Here is a 15,668-nt window from a genome sequence, read left to right on the forward strand (position 1 = left end):
CCATCTCCAGTACAATCGGAGTCTTGGGGGAGGTCGAAGGCGCGAGAACGACGCAGCCTTCAGGGGCTGGTACCTAGGGTTTTTTTTTTTTTTTGTTGGGGTGATAAATCAGATTTTAAGTTGTTATAGGTTTTATTTTTTTAGAAGTTTTTTAAAGCGTGAAACGGCACCATTTGAGCCTCATTACAATGGCTTCAAAACGGTGCCGTATCGTTCGACACCCGATGACCCGATCCAAATGCAGTGTGACCCGCGTGTTTTGGTAGGTAAAGGGTTATTTGCAACCATGACCCTCCACCTTGTAACAGTATTTCAATTTGGTACTTTTTTATTTCATTTCCTTTTTAAATTTAATCTTTTATTTCATTTTTGTTTCGATTCGATCCGCAACAAAGTGCCGCGTTTTGAGGGACGGGAATATTTCCCTTTTGGTCCCCTTGTTATTCGCGTATCTCGTTTCAACCCCCGCATTTTGATTTATTTCCATTTGTTACCTTTAATTCTGCTTTAAGTTAAAATTCAACCCTTATTAAGTTGTTTTATATTTTCTTTTTTAAATATTTGCTATTCCATTATTATTTAAATATAGGAAAATTTAAATCTAATATTATTTTTAATATTTATACTTCACATCACTTTAATGTTATTATACATAAGATTTATCGTATAATATTATTATGTACTATATTTTAAGTTTACTACATATTATTATTTTAAACCTATTATGCATTATTTTTTATATTTCATCATGTATTATGTATTCATATTTTTGAAGTTATCGTATTATTATTCTAAAATTATTATGTATTATTACTTATAAGTTATGCTGTATTATTATTTTATTATTTGTACATATTTTTAACGTATTTCATTTTACTTATAGAATTCTCCTTTATATTTTGTTGTGCTTTTTTTTAATTGTTCTTCGTATAAATAAAAAGCTCCCCTCGGGAATTTGATACGTTGTGTCCTAATGTATTGGATGTGACATGTTGATTTCTAGAGACGAGAATTTTCCAAAAAATAATGAGGCCAATATTCAATGCTCAGAATTTTGAGAAATTGTGCCCTAATGTATTGGGCTTCGATTTTTCATCTGACTTAAAGCAATTGAATATCTTTTTTAAACTTCGCCACACGAGTTTTGAAAATCAAAAGACAAGCTTATTCTCAAGGACTAAAAATGTCGTGTCCTAGCATATTGGGTGTGACATTTTATTACTTTGAGATAAGTAGGTCTTTAGCATTCGTTTTGATTTATCCAGGCATCTTTTATAAAATTAACATTAGTAAAAAAAGGAAGGATCGTATTTTAAAATCTTTTCAAATTCTCGACACTAAGACATTAAACAATCAATTCGGTACCAATTTTGGGCGTTACAAGGGTGCTAACCCTTCCTCGTGCGTAACTGACTCCCGAACCTATTTTCTCAAAATTTGTAGACCTAAAATCGTTTTCAAGGTGATCTGATCACACCTCTTTAAAAGATCGACGGCGACTCTAATTTTCGTCTTTTAAGTCGACAACTAAAATTTTTGTTTTTTTTTCAAAAAAGGTGGTTTTGACAATATAAATATATAAAAATCTAATAGAACATAAAAATTAAAGTGATAAATTATACTTAGCATTATTATACATCTAGAAATAAGTTTACATATTTAATTCTGATAAGTTCTAATATAAATATAATAAAAACCAAAGCTTCTAATTTTACATGGTTTCATCCACCATCTCCAATTACGTTAAAAAGTAATTGTTCTTTTCGTATGTAATTTAAAATAATACAAAATGTTATTTATAAAACAATATTTCATTCTAGAAAATAATAAAATTATTCACATAGTAAGTGTATAATTTATTTATCTCTTTTAGATTTTAATTAAAAAACTACCAACTACTCCTTTATTTTATAAAATAACAAATATAATTTTAAAGATATTTTTTTATATATTTTGATAAATTTAGAAAATATATACAGAAATTTTAAGATTTGAATCCAATACATAAAAGTTTTAGCTTATCTCAGCTTTATCATTTCAACTAAAGTTGTCGAAACCGTTTTTTGAAAACAAAAATTTTAGTTGTCGACTTTAAAAAATCAAAATGGAGTCGCCACCGATCCTTTATTAAGGTGTGATCGGCCCACCTTAAAAATAATTTTGGTCTGCGAAATTTGAGAAAACAGGTTCGGGAGTCAGTTACGCACGAGGAAGGGTTAGCACCCTCGTAACGCCCAAAATTGGTACCAAATTGATTTTTTTTAATGCCTTGGTGTCGAAAATTTGAAAAGATTTTAAAAGGAAACTTTTTTATTTCATGAATGAATTAAAATGATAAGACATTCTTATTTCAAAGAAATAAAACACCACACCCAGTGAGTTAGGGCACAATGTTTTTAAATCTTCAAAATATCCGAATATTGCCTTTTGCTTTTGAAAATTCTTATTTCGAGAAGAAAATGTCATGACCAGTAAGTTAGGACCCAACATTTTTGAATTCCCGAGAATAAGCTTTTATTTAAAGTTTGCGAATTTATTGCAAAACAAATACTTGGCTTTCTAAATTCATCGAAAAATAATCGCAATCCAGTAAGTTAGGACACAATCTTTCCCGAGAATCATGAATGCCAAATATTTTGGAAATTTGTAAAAATATGATGATTTTAATGCTTCGATAAAACCCAAAATATATTTCCCAAAAGGTATGTCAAAAGTTAATGTATAATAAGAAACAAAACTTTAATTTAAAACATATATGAATAAGCATTTACAAAAATATATATTCAAGTACGATTTGCAAATATATGCATGCGTTTATTTGGCTCACATATACAAGTATACATATAAAAGCAGAAATGGGATATATAAAAAAAATGCATGTATTGAAAATAAAATAAAGGTATAAAAATATGCATGTGGATATGTATTTATAAAAAATGAAGGATAATATATATAAAAAATATCTAGAAGTATATGTATAAATTTATTTACAAAAGTAAAAGGCTTGAAATATAACAGTATATGTATATATATATATAGAAATTTAAAAAATGAAAAAAACATAGGTATATAGTATATAGGTAGACGTGAAATGCAAAATATATTATGTGAAAACTATACGTATAATAATAATATTAAAATGATAACAATAATAAATAATAACTAATACTATAATGCAATAATAAAAAAAACAAATTTAAAATAAAAAAAACCCGCAAATCACAGATTGAGGACTAAAATGAAGAAAAATGGAATTTAAGGGCCGAATTAAAAAAGCGAGAAAGGATCAATCTGAAATGCGCGTCATAACAGGAGGACCCAAAAGGAAATATGCCCATTCAGATCCAACGGCGCCGTTTCAATGAAATCTGCGAACCTGGTTCATGGACTGAATTGAAACAGGCGCGAAATTTTATGGCAAAATTGCAAACGCGCGAAATACTGCATTTAAAGTCAAAATAAAATAGGAGGGACCAAACACGAAAATTTCCCACCTAATGTCGAGGCCATGGATCCTCCTTGGTCGAGTCACCACATGGTCAGCCCAGAAAAAAAGCTGCTTTTGATCATTATTAAAACAATTTTTTTTTAAAAAAAAAACCATTTCATCAGATTAAAAAGAAAAAAAACAAGGTTCCCCCCTTTTTTGCTCTGCTAGGGCTTCGCACCCAAACCCCGTCGCGCCGCCATTCGCCTGGCCAGCGCTCCGATCACGACGGAGCCGGCCACCAGATAAGCGCTCCCCTTTTTTTTATGTTATTTCCTTCTCTTTTCTAAATAAAAAATAATAAAAATAGAAACAAAAAGAACAAAAAATAGCGAGGAAAACCAAAGAATCCCGATTTCACCTTGAAAAACAAAGGATCTGTACTTTCAATGTTCTTTTTCTATTTTCTTGTTTATTTCTCTGTGTGTTTTTACACTCAAAAATCCCCCCTCCCTTTTACAATGAAAATATTCGTCTTTTATAGCCGAAGATGGAAAAGAAAAATAAATCCAAAAAATGAAATCTATTCTGCTCTCCCTATTATTTTGTTGCGGTTTGTTTTTGGTTGTTGTTGCAGGTGCAATGCGCAAGGCATGGCGTGCGTAGAGGAGTGGCACACGTGGAGGCGCAACTTGCGCGAATGGCGGCTACTGTTGCGGAGGGGCGGTCTTGTGAGGGCATGCTCTTGGTGCTATTGAAGCAAGCAAAGGTCTAGGGTTTCTGCTTAGTTGGTTAAGCTTTGGGCTTGTATTGGGCTGTGACATTGGGTTTTAGGTTTGATTTTTGGGCCACTATATTGGGTTTTAGCTCTGCATGCGGGCCCGTTTATTTGTTTGGGCTCGGGCATATTTGGGCTTGTACAAAATTTATATTTAATTTTTATATATTTTTTAATAAATTTATATATATACATTTTCATCTGCATCATTGATGTCTCCTAATCTAATATAACTAAGGAGAGTAATTAAGTCGGGTAAGTTGGATGTAATGTGTGTATTTGTAATGTGTTTTGTACTATAATAAATTATGTTATATAAATTTTAACATGTTTGTGTATTTGTATTGAGTTATATTGTGTTTTTGTTGTGTGTAATCATGTATTGTCCAACATGGACAACCCTACCTTACTCCATGCCCATTTTTTTTCCTTTCTCATAAATTATTTTTAATTTAATACTATAAAAATATATTACAATTAATTTATTAATATAATTTATTTTGAATAATTTCATTATAAATTCTGATCATATCTGACCTTTGTGACACAATACCTAGAACTACTCATAGTCGCTCCTAACCTATAAATAGAAGGATAATGTGCTCCAGCGCATTCGAACCATCGTCCTCCTACCTTAGCAAAAATGTTCATGCTAATTGAACTAAAACTCAATTAGCTTAGATAATTCTTTAATGTGTGTATGTATAGCAAAAGTTTAAAAGATAAAATAGTAATTGTAAAAAGAAAAATGAGAGGAGTAGATAAAACATTTGCCAAAAGTCATAATGATTTATTTTGCTTCCAATTTTACAAAAAAAAAAATTATTTTAGTTATTTATTTAATTTTTTGTCTTTTTTTAGTTCTTAAACTTACATTATTTGTCAAATCACTCTAAAATGATAGAAAAGTTAAAGTTTGTTCACTTTGCTAACATAAAATACAAGTGGATGGCACATCAATAATTAAGTATTTTTTAAAATTGTTTAAAATATTAAATTATAAAATTATAAAAAATATATTTTTAAAATTGCTAACATGGCATACACGTGGGTTGCCACGTAAACACCACACGAGCAAAGCTAACAAATGTTAAGTTTTTTATCTATTATAAAGTGATTTAACAAACAATGTAAGTTTAAAGGTTAAAAGAGACGAAAATTAAATTGTATACTAAAATATTTTTTTTTAATTGAAGAACCAAATAATTTATTATAGTTTGACATAAAAAAACATTCCCTTCCCTGTTTCAAAAGATAAGTTTTTCAAAAGAAAAATAGTTAAAAAGTATTACAAGATTATTATTTTATTTATCTGAGATGATATTTTACTGCTCATTGTAATTTATATCTTAACATTGTTGAGATCATTCATAGCATCCACCATTTCTAAGTATGCGCTGCATATATGTGGCATGCGAATAGATTGATGGGTGATTAGTATGGAAGGGCTTTAGCTGTGGATTAGTTATAAAATAGGGGTTTAGTGACAGTCTTAAACCCACTTTTTCTTTGGGCTTTTCGGCTTATGTCTTTTTATTTTTAGGTTACTTGGATTTTATTTAAGGACCAAGATGTTAAGCCCCAGTTTAATCAAAAAAAGCTTGCGGTGAGCGTGGATCGAACACGCGACCTTCAGATCTTCAGTCTGACGCTCTCCCAACTGAGCTATCCCCGCAGTTGGCTTCTTAATTTATATATTATATTCATAGAATATAGACAAGTTTTAAAACATAAAAGCACAATATTGGACGTGGCTGATCATAATGGAAAGCTACTTACAATCCCGAGAAGTTGTGTTCTGTAATTTTATATAACATAATTATTTAATGTATTATGTTTTCAGAAAAAAGGAAAGAACATCATTTTGGAAGGAGATGCAACATCTATTTTGAAGCGCCTCGCATCAGGCAAAGAAGAATGCTCGTTAATCAGACCTTATATAGTTGATCGACTATTCTAAGCAAAAAATTTCATGCACTGCAGGTTCAGCAGAATTAGAAGAGAAGCCAATAATGTTGCTCATCAGATGGTGAAAGCAGGTTTCAACAGCGCAAATATCCAGTTTTGGGTTGAGGAAGTACCTGATCGGGTGGTGCCTGGGGTTGAAGAGGACAGGAATTGGATGGATCCACCGGGCTGACTTAGAACAGTGAGAAACTGGACGATGGGAGATGGTAGATCTCACCCATAAGATGTTTGCATGTCTTGTCTCAGGTGCTTTACGATCTCTAAAATGCTTTCAGATGAAAGGGAAAGAGATTTCGAGGGTTTGGCTGAATGGCGTTAGTATTCCAGGTTTGATGAGAGAGTCTTTGGGAAAGGGGGCCTCTCAAGTCTCAACTGTTTTATGTCTTCAATGCTTTGGTTTTCCAAGGCTGATGCCTTCATTTCTCTGTCGGTTTGTGTTGCCCCCACGGCACTATATTGAACCTTTTTTTCTCTCTAATATATTTGAACCAAACTGGATTTTATTCCAAAATGTATTATAGATAAATAAACTAATGGAAATGATTGACATGATGAAACAGAAAGGTGAATTCTTCTCCAAACACGAGCATATTTATATATTTGTATAGATATAGATTTACTCACCTGGGTCATCACAAACAGGAGCAGTGGCGGAGCAAGATATTAATCTTGGGCGTCCAAGCCAAAATTAGAAGTGCTATGTAACAGTGAATCAATTGATTCAAAAGAAGCAGCATTCTAACATAACAATCGATTTAAACATATAAAAAAATATATTTAAAAGAAGCAGTATTCCAATAATTAAGATGAAATAGCTATCATTTAACTTGGTTAACTATTTTTATTCTGTTTTCACAGGAATGCTCATTACTTCACAAGCTATTATTTGACATAATTTTAAACAAAGTGACCAAAGTTTTCTTGTTTCATTTTTACACTTCTAACAAGTTAGAATCCGACTCCTAATAATTTTCCATCCAAAAACATACACATTTCACTTAATTTTATAAGCTTCCAAGTTCCATCAATTTCCTTTAATGGCAACTTTTATTATACTTGATAAAACAAAAAAAGAAAAACTATTGGTACATATATGTAAAACAAGTTTCAAATATTCAAAATCTATGAAAAGTTTGAAGAAAAACATACCTTTAGAGAAAAATGATAAAGAATTTTTTCTTCTTTTCTTGTTAGGCACCAATATGAAGAAGGAAGATGATAAAATCTCTTCATCTTCTTTTTTTCTTTTATGTATATATTATTATATTACTTATAAAATATTATTATGTTAAGTAAACTATTAAATAAATATCAATTTATTATTTAACAAAATATCATTCAAAAGTCATCATGAATAATTTAGTTTCTTCAAAAGATTTTCTCTTTGTTTTTATCAAGAATAAATTTGTAAATATTATTTTAATCCTATAAAAATATTAGAGGAGCCTACTTATATTTTTAGGAGGGTTATAATAAATATACAAAGGGGAAAATTGTAAAAATCTTAAACCTTGGGAGCCTACTTATATTTTTGGGAGGGCCATAGTGTAAATTTACAAAGGACTAAATTGAAATTTTTAAACTTTGGGGGGGCCATGGCCCCCCTGGGCCTCAACGTGGCTCCGCCACTAAATAGGAGCATGAGAAAAGTAGAAAGAGAGGAAGTTGGAGAAGTTTCAAGGGGTGAAAATGGAGGACTGGTGGTTGATGGTGGAAAAGCAATTGGAGAAGCATATATATGAGTGGTTGTTAGAGAAATTTTGGGGGCTGGTGTCAGAGAAGATGACTATTAGGTTGTACCTGAATTATGCAACAAATATTAATGAAATTCAAGAAAATTGGACACAAATATTTACGTGGAAAACCCCCTCCGAAAAGGATAAAAAAACATGAGTAAAGAAAACTTCACTAAAACGGTCAAAAACCGAAAAAGGAGTACAAGATGGAGAAACAAATAAACCTAAACCCAAAATATAAAGATTCCCCAAAATTCCCACAAACTCTTTTGATTTGTTGTTGTTATTCTAAACTATCTAGGGTTGCTAAGAGGCCTATTTATAAGCTAAATTTCATGTACAAATATGACTAAAAAATCCCTACAATAATTAAAGTTAGACTGGAAAAATATAATAGAGTTTAATTAGGAGAGAAACCCAGTTAAGTAGGGAACACATCGCCATGTCATGATATGACATGTTGCCTCATCGGGACGCCCTTCATCATGTTGTTGGGACGTGACGAATCTTCTCGTCATGATGTCAGTGTCATGTCGTCGGGGCGTCTTCTCTTCCTCGTTCTGACGTCAACCCTGTTTCATCCGAAATACAAGGCACACTCCACAAATCTCCACATTGACTCGTATTTCCGAAATGCCTTTTTTTCCAAGCCCCACTAGAGGCCTAACTTGATCTTTGTCGAATGCTTACCAAGTCTAACCAATGTTCGAACTTGGAAATTGGAAGACTTTTTGTCATAATGTCTACTGGATTGTTCTCTGTGTCAATTTTATGAATCTGAACATATTGAGTGATCACCTCTCGAACAAAGTGGTACTAAATATCTATATGCTTTGTTTTTTCGTGAGACATATGACACTTTGACTATCGCAATATACGACAATTTTGTCATTTTTATCAACCAGCTCCCTAAATAGACCTTTTAATCAAATTGCTTCTTTCACAGCTTCTATGATTGCCATGTGCTCAGCTTTGGTAGTCAATAGAGCCGTAGTGGCTTGAATGGTGGCTTTCCAACTAATAATGCAATTTTTTAAGGTCAATAACGTGTGAGAGATCTTTTTTCTAGGTCTCCAGCATAATCTAAATTTACATAGCCAGTTGACTAGACCTTCTGAACATCTTCCAAATTCCAAACAAGTACTGAAATTCCCTCTTAAATATATTAAAATCCACTTAACAGTTTGCCAATGTAATTTTTAGAGTTTGGCCATATATCTATTTACTACACTAACAACATATGAAATATCGGAACAAGTACAAACCATTGCATACATTAGGTTTTCGACTGCACTAGAATAAGAAACCGAGGAAATGTACCTTTCTTTGTCTTCAGTTTGTGGTGAATCTGAAGTCGAAAGTCTGAAGTGGGCAACTACGAGAGTATTAACTGATTTAGAATATTGCATTCTAAATTGCTCAAAAATCCTTTCAATTTATTTCTGTTGTGACAGAAATTTCTATTCTGAGTGTCAGTCTCTCAAAATTATCATCCATAAAATTTTATTAGTTGTACCAAGATCCTTCATCTCAAACTTAGAGTTAAACATGGTTTTAAGTCATTCAATTTCAGATGAATCTTTAGTCGCAATTAACATATCATCAACATGAAACAACAAATAAATAAATGATCCATCATTTTAACTTTATAGATAAACACAATTGTCATACTTACTTCAAAAGAAACCAATACCTAACATGAAAGAATTGAACTTTTTGTACCACTGTCGAGGAAACTGCTTCAAGCCGTATAATGATTTCTGAATAAGACAGACATGATATTCCTTTCCTTCAATCCTGAAGCCTTCAGGTTGCTACATGTAAATGTCCTTATCCAAATCTCCGTGAAGGAATGCAGTTTTTACATTTGACTGCTTTAACTCGAGATTGGTTGATGCAACAAGAGCTAATAGTGCCCGAATGGACGTATGCTTTACAACTGGAGAGAGAACACCATGAAAATCAACTCTCTCCACTTGATTGTAGCCCTTTGCGACCAACCTCGCCTTAGTTTCTAAAGTGGGAGGGTTTGGGAAAAAAATATAGGCCCAAAAAATGAGATTGGACAAAAAATAAGACTCGCTTTCTAATCAAGATGGACCTTGGGTAGGAATTTTTTGGCCTAGGGTTGGCCCGAACTAGCCCTTACTTTCTTTTCAACTGTTGTTTGTTGTTGTTTTTTTGTCATTTTGCTATTGTTTTGTTGCCATTGTACTGTTGTTTTTTTTATCATTGTTTGGATATTGTATAACTCTTATTTTGTTGTTAATTTTGTTACTATTTTAGATGCATATGCTTGCTAAGTTACAACTATCTTAGTGTTATTTAAGTATAAAGAATTTTTAAATATATTTTTAATTTGTTAGGAAACATTTATTTTAATATTTTTATTGTATTTGATGTATTATATTTTTAAATTTATTTTTATATAAAAATAATCTAAAATTAATACGGACAAACGAATTGAGTTCAAATTTAACATTTTTAATTTAAGTTAAATTTAAACAAAATTTTAAACCCGTGTAAATAACCATTCACCTAAAAAAGGTCTAAAAGATGCGTTTTAGATATAAGATTAGACCAAAGTGAAATTGGGTTAGACGAATAACTCAAAATCGTTGGGTCTAGTTAGTGCATTGATTTTCGATCTTTAAAGGCTTAATACCTCCAAAAAGTCTCTAATTAAACCCGTAAACGAATTAGGCTCAAGTTGGATTTCCATTATAAGATTTTTGTTTTCTTTTGTAGTTTGAATAAACGTAACTTATTACATAAATGAATAATAAAAATATTTTATTTAAATATAATTACAAAAATATAAAAAATATTTTTACTTTTAATATTTAATAATAAAAAAGGAGATTTAGACCAGCTGTGGATAAGTCTGCCATTGATCACTAACCTAACGGCACTAAATAAGGAAAATAAAAAAGCAAAGGACAAAAAAATGTGCCAGCGTTTAATGAAGCATGGAAATAAAAAGAAAATTTTACTTTCAATATCGATGACCCTTTCCCTCCCAATAAATCCATCAATATCTCACACTTAAATCTCTCCTCTCCCACCCATCTTTAACCAATATCCCCCTCCCTCTCTCTTTCTCTCACACATCTAACCACACCCTTATTTTCAGGCCTTTCTTCTCAATATATATACCCAAATAGCAATTCATCATCCCTTAGATTTTGTTCTAAAAATAATCTCATATTAGGGTTTTCAACCTTTTCAAAGCAACAACAACAACAACTTCCCATTTTGGCATATCAGAATATTTAGGGTTTACACAAGACCCAAGAGGTAATATGGGACGTGTTAAGCTGGAGATTAAGAGAATAGAAAACAACACCAATCGTCAGGTTACCTTCTCCAAGCGTAGGAATGGGTTGATTAAGAAAGCTTATGAACTTTCCATCCTATGTGACATTGATATTGCTCTTATCATGTTCTCTCCTTCCGGTCGGATTAGCCATTTTTCTGGCAGGAGAAGGTGCCACCATTTATTTCCTTACCAACATTTTTTGTTATGAACATTTTGTACATCTCATATTTATATACAAATATGTTTGAGATATGAATGCTTTAAGAACAATAACATTGATTTTTAGGGTTGAAAACAATCCAAGTCTACGTTAGGGCTACGTGCATGCAATAAAGAATTCATGCATGCAGATGCTCATTAGCTTCGTTTTCACAAAACTTTTAAAATGTTAAATTAAGCTTTTAATCAACAGTATTAAACTATTTTCTGAATTTCAAGTTTTAAATATATTCTAGCTCATGTTGCTTATTATCTTTCATCTTTTCCATTTTATTTTTTGAACTATAAGCAGGCATTTATTTAACCTTTTTTTTTTCTATAAAAAACCAGGATCGAGGATGTCTTTATGCGTTACATTAATCTCCCTGATCGAGAAAGAGAGCAGTAATGCTTTTTAACCCTTTCATAGTGTTAAATATTATTTTGCAGCTTATTTATATTTCATTTAACATGTTGATTTGGTAACATCTCAATTAATTTATCTGTTGCAGTGCTCTAATTTTCCCTGAACAAATCAGACATCCGTATGTCCTTAACCCCTTTTTTTTGTTTTGTTTAATTTCTCCTTAAAACTTGTAATTCATATGTTAAAGCTAATGTTCTTTATTCTTATTTTTGCTGTTGCAGCGATATCCAAAACAAAGAGGTAAGAAAATTGCACTGTTATCATAATTTTCTTTTTCATGAAAAATGAAAAATAATAAATCTCAATTCACTGAATTCTGTATTTTATGCAGTATATGCTAAGGATTCTCCAGCAGCTAAGAAGTGAAAATGATGTTGCTCTTCAACTTGCCAAGTTTGTCCCCTTCTTCGCTCTCTATATTTCCAGTTAAACTCTTTTTTTTTTTTTTTTCATTTGCGTAATATTTTAATTAAAATAGCTTATGGAGAAAGTTTTTGTCTCTTCTTTTTCATGGAATTTTGCTGAAAACAGTCCAGCATCTTTTAACTCTGATTTTAAGGTATCATAAACATTTCTGTCTCTCATAAACCTTAATGTGTGTTTTCTTCTATGTTTCTTTTTTAATTTTTAATTTTGTGTTTGTTAATGTTTTTATTACAGGAAATCCAACAGGAAATTGTAAGGTTACAACAACAACTTCAAATGGCTGAGGATCAGTTAAGGTATATATTAATGACCTGCAACTAAAAATAAAATAATATCATTCCGACCCAAACAACATTAAATGGATAAATACATTTATAATTATATCAATAAAATAAAATCGAAAAAAGTTAACATTTGAGTTTTAAAGTTGAGGCTAATTAATTTATGGAATCTTCAAAAACAGGGCATATGAACCTGATCCTTTTAGGTTCACATCCATGGCGGAACTAGAATCCTGTGAGAAACATCTTGTCGAAACATTAGCAAATGTTGTGCAAAGAAAGGTCGGAATCTATTATTATTACTATTATTATTAAGAAGATATTCAAAACTTTACTGCATCAATAAAATAATAATATTTCGACACATAAAATTAGTATTATATATTTATCCATATTTAATATATTCTTTAATTCAATTTAAAACAAATACTACTATCGGCTTTAGGTTTTTAATAATTTGAATTACTTAGTTTGAAATGTTGTAACTAAAATTAAATTGAATTAGAGAAACATATTAAATAAATTGGATTAGAGAATATATTAAATATGAATGAATATATAATATTAATTTATCTCTTAAAAATTTAATAAGATGTCGTTATTTTATTAGTACCTAAAAACTAAAATATTTAAGATCATCTTAATACAATTATTCCTTATTATAGCTTTTTCTTTTTAAAAAATTGAAATTTCAATGCCTTTGGTTTACAGGAATATATATTGAGCAACCATTTTTCCTCTTACGATCCATCTCCTATACAGGTAATATATATATATATATATATATATATTATTTTGCAATAAAACAAATCATGGTAACCTCGGCAACTTCAAAAGTTTTCGGATTTGATATCAACCTATTGAAAACTATGATTTTTTTTTTCTTTTTTGGTTTTGTTTTGTTTGGATTGGTGCAGCAAGGATTGCCTCCATCTTTTGAGAACGAGGTTGTCAATTGGCTACCTGATAATGGTCAAAACCAATCCCAAATCTTTGATGCGTCAGCATCTCTAAATCCTCTCAGGTACTCTCCATTTTCAGTTCCAAAATTTAATCCTAAAAAAACTACTACAAAAAATTTCGAACTCAATAATTTTTTATAAAAAATATTATAGATATTGAAATTCGAATTCCATATTTGTTACTGGCTAACTTTTAACTTTTAAGAATAATTGTATGATAAGAATATGTTGTTCATACAATTTAGGGATTTTTCATCCACGGTCTACGATCCATTGTTGCAAGGAAGCATGTCAAATGTGGATCCTCACAACATAGGAGATCAATGCCACGTCTCAAATCCGAATACTGAAAATTTCGCACCATGGCCTCGGTCATTTGCTTCAACTGGGCTTCAGTCAAACTCCATGCCACCAACCTTGTATTCCCACGTTCAGGTTTTTTTTTTCCTTCTAATTGCTAAGTTTCCCATAGTTTATTTCTTTAATATATAAAAGGGATTAATAATGTAATCGTATGTGTTGGAAATAGCAGCATGGAATGGTGAGTCACCAGGAAATGGCAGAAATGGTACCGAATGATCAGCAAATGGAAATTCCTGGGAACTATAATTCACATGGTCAGATGGCAGACAATGAAGGTTCAAACTATGAGAACAGAGTTCATGAACACGATGGGCAATGACGCCAAACCCTTTGGCCATTCATGCCCTTTCATAGTGCTAAAACAACTTCAACTTCACCTTCAATTGCTGTTGTAATATTCAAAAACCTAGGCCATGCTTCCTTGGGATAGAAGTATCCTAGTATAATTGTACCATGCCACACACCATTTTTTTTTTCTAATCTATTTTGCAGTACATTTTCTAGATATATAATTGAAAAGAAAAGAAAAGAAAGAGAATATCATTCATTAACATATGGTTTTGTTTCAATTGCATATTTATTAGTACTTTTTCGTCTTAGATTTTCAATTTTACTCCCAATGCGTGAGAGGTAATTGTAATACAATTATTAATATATCGAGGTTGTCAAATTTGGATACATGTACCTATCTAGACATTTCTACATATCTTAAAAGGGATAAATAAAAAAAATACACATGAATTTTCTTTTCTTTTTTTTTCTCAACCAAGAAGTAAAGCAGACTCAGCACAATACAATAAGCACTGAAGCTAATCATCCAATACATCAAGAAAACCCCAACTCCATAACTTGATCCTCTGACCAAGTTCAGTTTTCATTGTTCAATACAGAAACTGCTTACTTGCCCTTTTCCAATTACACTTTTATGGCTTAAACGCCTCAAAAGACAAGAAAAATTGCTTTTACTAATTGTTTATTATAATTGATATTAGTGACATCTTGTGTACAAACGCAGTGAACTAATACTTTTTTAGAACATAAAAGATTTAATATATAAATTTCTAAACCACTTCCATCCTCATCTTTTCCTTGAGAGCCTGCATGACCTCACATAATGGCCTATGAAACACATGCAATCCCCACGTCATCTCTGCTGCTAAGTTCTCCGGGGTATCTGCGACTCTGTTCCCTTCTCTACACATTTGCACCATCCTCATAACCTAACCCTACTGTCTCAACCCTAAAATCATCCGGGTTAACACACATGAGGCCCATCAGTCGTTCGATTACACAACTGCTGCACCACTATTTTACTATCCATTTCTAGAATAACATGTCGACATCCAAGTAACTAGGCTTGCACCAGTCCATTATAAGTGCCCCACAACCCCGCTTCCATCATCGAACAGGATGCAATATTTTGCCCCAACCCAATCAACCAAAAAGACATTATGATCACAGTAACTTTTACATTTAATTTTTAAACCAAAATAAAAGTTACATTTTTTAATAACGAAAGTAACTTTTTATGTTTGTTGTAAATTCATTGATGAATGTTGACATAATTTTGAAAAGTTACAAAAATTTATTTTTTTATAATCCCTAAAGAATTTATAGGGTGTTTTTATTTTTTTATTTATGTTTTTGTAACTTATAATAATTGAGATCCTACTAATAGAGTAAACTCGACTCTATCATCCCCAAGAAAAATTGTAAATATTCGTTGGGTTGTAGGTTTTATAAAGGATATGATGTCAAATTTAGCTTTTGATGTTTACATTTT

The 15,668-nt window shown here is 31.2% G+C and overlaps 1 protein-coding gene and 1 non-coding gene across 2 annotated transcripts; one reads left to right on the forward strand and one right to left on the reverse strand.

Moving 5' to 3' along the window:
* Window positions 1–5,807: 5,807 nt before the first annotated feature.
* TRNAF-GAA (transfer RNA phenylalanine (anticodon GAA)) lies at window positions 5,808–5,880 on the reverse strand. The gene has a single exon. It is a non-coding gene; the product is annotated as a tRNA-Phe (tRNA).
* Window positions 5,881–11,211: 5,331 nt separating this feature from the next.
* Window positions 11,212–14,204, forward strand: LOC105796119 (agamous-like MADS-box protein AGL104). The gene is made up of 12 exons (XM_052627778.1): window positions 11,212–11,396; window positions 11,778–11,831; window positions 11,939–11,971; window positions 12,075–12,093; window positions 12,185–12,246; window positions 12,385–12,412; window positions 12,514–12,575; window positions 12,743–12,842; window positions 13,272–13,322; window positions 13,478–13,584; window positions 13,768–13,957; window positions 14,055–14,204. The coding sequence occupies exons 1-12, from the start codon at window positions 11,212–11,214 to the stop codon at window positions 14,202–14,204; spliced, it is 1,041 nt and encodes a 346-aa protein (XP_052483738.1).
* The last annotated feature ends 1,464 nt before the right edge of the window (window positions 14,205–15,668 follow it).

Source organism: Gossypium raimondii, chromosome 3, assembly GCF_025698545.1.
Source record: "Gossypium raimondii isolate GPD5lz chromosome 3, ASM2569854v1, whole genome shotgun sequence".
Lineage (NCBI taxonomy): Eukaryota > Viridiplantae > Streptophyta > Magnoliopsida > Malvales > Malvaceae > Gossypium > Gossypium raimondii.

What these genes read in the sequence shown, in the direction of transcription:
- LOC105796119 (XM_052627778.1), top strand. Translation starts at nt 11,212, where the DNA reads ATGGGACGTGTTAAGCTGGAGATTAAGAGAATAGAAAACAACACCAAT. An exon ending in ATGGCTGAGGATCAGTTAAG is followed by an intron (nt 12,576 to 12,742) that starts GTATATATTAAT and finishes CTTCAAAAACAG; the next exon opens with GGCATATGAACCTGATCCTT. An exon ending in CAAATGTTGTGCAAAGAAAG is followed by an intron (nt 12,843 to 13,271) that starts GTCGGAATCTAT and finishes TTTGGTTTACAG; the next exon opens with GAATATATATTGAGCAACCA.